The sequence below is a fragment of the Sorex fumeus genome, unplaced genomic scaffold, assembly GCF_029834395.1.
Source record: "Sorex fumeus unplaced genomic scaffold, SorFum_2.1 ptg000061l, whole genome shotgun sequence".
Classification (NCBI taxonomy): domain Eukaryota; kingdom Metazoa; phylum Chordata; class Mammalia; order Eulipotyphla; family Soricidae; genus Sorex; species Sorex fumeus.
Genome location: NW_026606118.1, coordinates 33,172,096 through 33,178,491, shown reverse-complemented (window position 1 = coordinate 33,178,491; position 6,396 = coordinate 33,172,096). Strand labels below are relative to the sequence as shown.

The following is a 6,396-nucleotide window of genomic DNA, read 5'->3' as shown; positions in this document are numbered from 1 at the left end:
ATGCAGTTGGAATGTCTCCAGAAGATAAAAGAGTTCCTGTATTTATTTGTTAATTTGTAGCAGATTAGGTAAAACATATATCCCTTAAAAACCTTTAAAAGGCAACTTGTGTGATTTGTTTGTTTTCAGTTGAATAGTAAGATTTATTCTATATAACTATCTGATTGTTTCCTATAACCTTTATATTAGAACCCTATTTAATCCAAAAAGCAGATTTTTGGATTAATAGGGTTAAGATTTTTGGATAAATAAGATTTTCCAAGATTACAAAATTTAAAAACAGATCTATCTCTGTGTAAAGTCCTTGCTCTATGTTCTGTCCATTTGAAAGCAAAATTTTCCACTTTATGTACATTTAATTTATCTTTCTTGGATTGTAGAAGTGTTAATTGTAGAACATCTTAGACAATCAAATCAGAATCTAGAATTCCACCTTTATCTCCATTTCTCACACAGTGTTCAAAAGTTAAATGAATATTTCTTTATAGTCAAAAAGAAGTGATTCAAGTCAAGACAATACAAATGATAACAAAATTATAAAGCTATCAATTATATCTATTAGTAAGTTCTATGTGAAAAAATGGAGTGGGTAAGCATAAATAAACAAATTAATAAAGAAATAAAGAAACTGCTGCCAATGCACCTCTCCCCTACATAAGCCCTGTTTCAAAACAGCACTTTCAAAAGAAAACACCCTTATCTTAAGGATTGTTAAAAAATTGCCTTAGATTAGTACAAAATGGTAAAAGTAGTTTTCTAAGTTCATAACACAATTAGATCTGAACTATCCTGCATTATCATTTACATTCTCATTTCTTAATTTAAAAATTAAACTCCATAAGCAATCATCTTGAAAGCAGTATAGCTCTACATATAATCCGAACAAGAATGAAAAATTGGACAAATGTTATACAACAGCAATGCAAAACAAGACAAAATGTGTTACTTAGTATGAATCTAAGTATTGGTGCATATACCAATGTAGAAATAGATAAAGAGAGAAGATGGTAGTCTAGAAAGTAGTAAACTATGAATTTTTACTCTTTTGAGTTAGGGAAATGGATCAATGGGCTAAAGACCAATTTTTGCATATGGGATACCTGCATTCAATCTCAAACCACATACCAGGGGTTTTTCTGAGTACTCATGGGAGTGACCCCAGCACTATTGGGTACCCCCCAAAAAAATATTTGTTTCTTCTGTTTACAGAGCTAGAAATGTTTCATCTGCTGTCATTTATATCTTTGACCAATACAGCACATGATCTTTATTGTGATGAATTCACTGTGTTTATGTGTGTGTTGGGTTGGGAGGTGTCACAAATGTAATGACTTAGGACCAACTATTTTCATAATAAGGAAAGATGCACAAATAGTCCTAAAGTAGAAATGGTGTGTAAAATTCACAGTAATTAAGGAAAAATAAATCTAATTTATATCTGATTTTTACAAGTAATTAATTGGCAGGATACATAATTCCATACAGAGAAGAAAACCTAAACTACTGAGACTTGTGAATAGTGCAAACTAGGTCCCTTGGTACTCCTTCACTGCCCATTTGGATAACATATGACATGAAGGAATAGTTTCTATTTGGAGTATAAAATCATCAACAAATTGCATATATCTCTCTTTACCTATAGAAGATAAGTCTATGTAATTTATATCATCTGGATAGAAGAACTTCTTCCCATGTAGTAACCTGGATTCTACCTCTGTAAGTAGCATAGAATCTCAGATCAATTTAGTAGAACTTGTTTTAAATTTCAGTACATAATTAGTAAAATATTTTTTCATATCAGATAGGTCTCTGAAGGTGTGCAGGCAGTTATTTTCAGAAAATATAAAGCCAGCAAAACTAAGCTAGAGTCATTCCCTAATTTTTAATCTGTGTTTTTATATAGCATATTCCAAATTTTGTTAAGCATACTTGGAAAGAAGAGGCCAAGAGAAAAACACATTTTCATATTAAATAGTGTAGCAACTGCATAGTGAGTCTAAGTGGTTAGCCTACATTGTTCTTCTCAGTGTTTTAATTTGTATAATATTTTAGCAATTTCAGTGCAATTACCTTATTAAAAATTAGTATATAATTGTCAGTTGTCATTATGCAGCTTCAGGTATATAGCAAACTGATTTAGTATTTTCATATATTTCAAATGTGCCACCACAAGAGGTCTATATAATATCCATTTTATTCTTTTATCCATGTCCTTATTGTTTTATGTTGATCTTACTTCTTGAAGGAGTTTGCATATGATTAACATTATTAATTATTCATCTTTTTGTCAATTTATTTAATTTTTGAACGAGGGAGTTTAGAAGGTACTTCATCCCCAAGTAATAATGTGTTGATAAGAATTATTCACTCATTGCAGAATCAAAAGTTTACATTTTATTTTACTTTAGACAAGATATGTCAAAATGAAAGATACCATTTTATTCAACTTGTGGTGATTATAGTTTTTAATTGAGTTATTATTTAGCTTATGTACTATGCATGTATATGCTTCTCCTTACTTGAGGCTATTTGAAAACTAGAAAGTAGTTTCAAAAGTGTCTGTTCAGACAAGCAAGATTTAACCTGATCTCATACTGTAATCGATTTTCAGAGCACATTTGTTTCCTTAACCAGGAAAATAAGGGGAAAAAATATGAACTTTCAATTTTTCTTATTTTATAATTGCTTTTAAAAGATAGAAGAGTTTATTGGAAAGTAGACCAGTACATCTCAAGCACAAATGTAAAAAGGAAGCTTCAATTTTCCCTTTCCGGCTGCAGAAAGGTCCGTTTTAGTTGTCATTTACTTTTACTTCCAGATCTCACTTTCTAATTATTAATCGAGTGCAGGTAATTTTGGTTTGGTTTTCTTGTGTGTTGTGGTGTGAATCTGTGTTTGTGTGTGTGTCTGTGTCTGAACAGGTGGGCAGTTCCAGAGAAGAGAGAAGAGAGAGAACCATCAATGAGCACCGCCATCAACCCAGTTGCCGAGCAACAACCCGTGGTATTGTGCTACCAGGTGAATGGGTCCTGTCCGAGGACAATCCATCCTCTGGGTGTCCAGCTGGCCATCTATCTGATCTGTGTGTTGGGTATGCTAGTGACAGTTCTGGGAAATCTGTTTGTGGTGTTCGCTGTGTCCTACTTCAAGGCACTTCACACCCCCACCAACTTCTTGTTGCTTTCCCTGGCCCTGGCTGACATGTTTCTGGGTCTGCTGGTGCTGCCTCTCAGCACAGTTCGCTCAGTGGAGAGCTGCTGGTTCTTTGGAGACTTCCTCTGTCGCCTGCACACTTACCTGGACACCCTCTTCTGCCTCACCTCTATCTTCCATCTCTGTTTCATTTCCATTGACCGCCACTGTGCCATCTGTGAGCCCCTCATCTATCCCTCCAAGTTCACAGTCAGGGTTGCCTTTAGATTCATCCTAGTAGGATGGGGCGTTCCAGCCGTTTACACGGCCTTCTTCCTCTACACTGATGTGGTAGACCGCGCTCTCAGTGAGTGGCTGGAGGAGATGCCTTGTGTGGGCAGTTGTCAGCTGCTTTTCAATAAGTTTTGGGGCTGGTTAAACTTCCCTGTGTTCTTTTTCCCCTGCCTTATTATGATCACCTTGTACGTGAAGATCTTCATAGTTGCCACCCGGCAGGCTCAGCAGATAAGCACCATGAGCAAAAGTCAGACTGGGGCTTCCAAGCGTGAAAGAAAAGCTGCTAAAACCCTGGGCATAGCCGTAGGGATCTATCTCTTGTGCTGGCTTCCCTTCACCATTGACACACTGGTCGACAGCCTGCTAAACTTTATCACACCACCGTTGGTGTTTGACATTTTTATCTGGTTTGCTTACTTCAACTCAGCCTGCAACCCCATCATTTATGTTTTCTCCTACCGGTGGTTCAGAAAGGCACTGAAACTCATCCTGAGTCGGGAACTCTTCTCACCAAGGACACCCACTATTGATTTGTACCAGGAATGACTCCTTTAACTGAATGCAGGCCAGGGATTGGACTTGGCCAGAAGCATATAGGGAGTGATATCTATGGACTGTGTTTGGGGGGCTGTTTCCAGGGCTGCAAGGTTTAAATGGAGAAGAAAAAGCAACTTAATTTAGAAAGAGCCAAGAATCCTCTTCATTCTATGTTTTATTCTATGTTTAATTGAAGAGAGGGAAGTCAAAGCTTTGTGCAAATATTTAACTCCTTATTCATTATTTCTTTTAGACCACAGTTCTGCAGGTAGAGATAAAGAGAGCCAAGGTGAGGATTTCTGAGTTCTTGCCCTGGTTCTGTCATCTGACAGTACCTGATCAGATTTCAGCAATTTTTGCAGCCCACATTTATGGGTCACAGAGTGACCTCAGGTAGAAAATCACAGGATTTGTCTGTTTGCTCTAAGATGTTCCTAAGATCTCAGATATTATATAATCTAGTTTTTGCATACTACTTTGAATCGTAAGTCCATGTCACTTTGCATAATACTGTTTAAGAATTTGCAGCCTCTTTTATTTTTTTCAATGTGTTTTTCAAAATCCTTGCCTCCTTGGAGCCCACCACTCAGCAGATTTGTATGTCTGGTTTATGTACATCAGTAAAGACTAAGTAAATATATTATTGGAAAAAGTCTTACTTTTTTGGTTTAGTAAAATGATTCAAATCTTGTCACTCTGAATTTTCCTTCTGTAAAAAATTATGAAATGAAGGTATTATTTTCCTAGGCATTCCAGTATGTGATTTTCTTTAGAAAAGCCAGTATCTCAGCCTCATACTTACTCTTAGTTGAGACAAATGTGTTTCAGGATTTATTATTAACAGCTCTGGCAACTTTTATGTATTTCCTGCTTTATTTCTTTCTAGAGCTATTCCATAGAAGTCTAATCACTTTAATTTCACATTTCTTACTAAATTTATTTTCAAATTAGTAATAGATTTGAAAAATATCCTTATATATTGATTTAAGTTCTTCTAAATACATATATTTAGAGATATGCTGACATAGATTTAATGCATCTGAGAAATAAGATTTTATTTTGTTTACAAAATTCATAAAATTTTTATTTTTCTATTTAGTAAATAATTATTGATTTACTATTAGTGATTCATTTTATTGATTCCTTTTTTGGCTAGAGAGATATCTTCTATTTTTCAAATACATGTTCCTAATTAAAGCTATGTAAAAATATGTAAAAACAATTTTAATACATTTGAAAATGTTTACATTTTTCTTTAGAAGTAATAGTTCTTTATTTTCCATTTTAATTTATGCAAAAAAAGTTAAATCACTATGTTGTAAAACTGGAACTAACATTCTGTACAATTATACCTCAATTTAAAAAAGTGGAAAACTTTTTTTTAATCTTTTAAACACTTAAATCACTTAATCACTTAACTTCCTGTCAGTCGTCGATTTGCTCGAGTGGGCGCCAGTAACGTCTCCATTTGTCCAAACAGATGCCATTGGGCTACACTAGCATGTGACCGGAACAAATGGAGACGTTTTAAACACTACTACAAGCTAATTGATAAATAAATATATTTAAATATATCCTAATATTATTTCCTTCCTTTTTCGTCAAGAACTTAAAGATAGCAGCAAATATAACTTTCAATTTATAAGTCAAACACTTTTTTCTTATCTCCCTAGAAATAAATTCTCACCTTTACCTAATCTTGGTACTTTCTGTGTTGAAAATAAGGAAACTCATCTACTGGATAACACAAAACTCTGTATATTATTTACTTTTTACAGAAGCAGAAAATGCTGCTGCTACTTCTACATTTTAATTTCTGTTAGATGGGAAAGGTAACATCAGCCAGGTTTAGCTTCCAGAGAGAAATTAATGGAAAAGGAAGGAACTAATATTGTGGAAAATCTATAATATCTTGCATCTCACTTACAGACCACAGACATTGTGAGCTGATTGATCTGTGTTGCAAACAAAACACATAAGCACAGAAGTTCATTTCTTCACCTCAAACCCCAATTTTTCAAAAATCCTTGATGAGTCTACTTTATTTCTGCATTATCTGGAAAGTAGATGGGCCCAAAGAGACAGCTCAATAGGATGAGTTAATGCTTTGAATTCAGGTTTGGTCTCTGACACTGCGTGGTTCCCTGACATCCTGACATCTGCCAGGATTAGTCTCAAGCACAGAGACAGAATAAGTCCATGAGCACCATGAGTACCACCAGGTGTGGTTCAACAATTCCTGCCCTGCCCTTGCCCCTACCACACACACACACACACACACACACAGAGGCGTGCACGCGAAATAAGATAGGTCATAAACTCACAGGTAGTACAAAGAACTAAAATTCAAAGATGCAAGATGTAAGGGATATAAATTTTCAGTTCATCCTAGAAATAGAAGAACATGAAAGTCATGGTGCAATCAATATT

The 6,396-nt window shown here is 34.9% G+C and overlaps 1 protein-coding gene across 1 annotated transcript; it reads left to right on the top strand.

The window, feature by feature from the left end:
- The first annotated feature begins 2,961 nt into the window (after window positions 1–2,961).
- On the top strand, window positions 2,962–3,975 carry TAAR5 (trace amine associated receptor 5). The gene has a single exon (XM_056126372.1). The coding sequence runs from the start codon at window positions 2,962–2,964 to the stop codon at window positions 3,973–3,975; it is 1,014 nt and encodes a 337-aa protein (XP_055982347.1).
- The last annotated feature ends 2,421 nt before the right edge of the window (window positions 3,976–6,396 follow it).

Coding starts and splice junctions, on each gene's coding strand:
- TAAR5 (XM_056126372.1), top strand. CDS start 2,962: ATGAGCACCGCCATCAACCCAGTTGCCGAGCAACAACCCGTGGTATTG.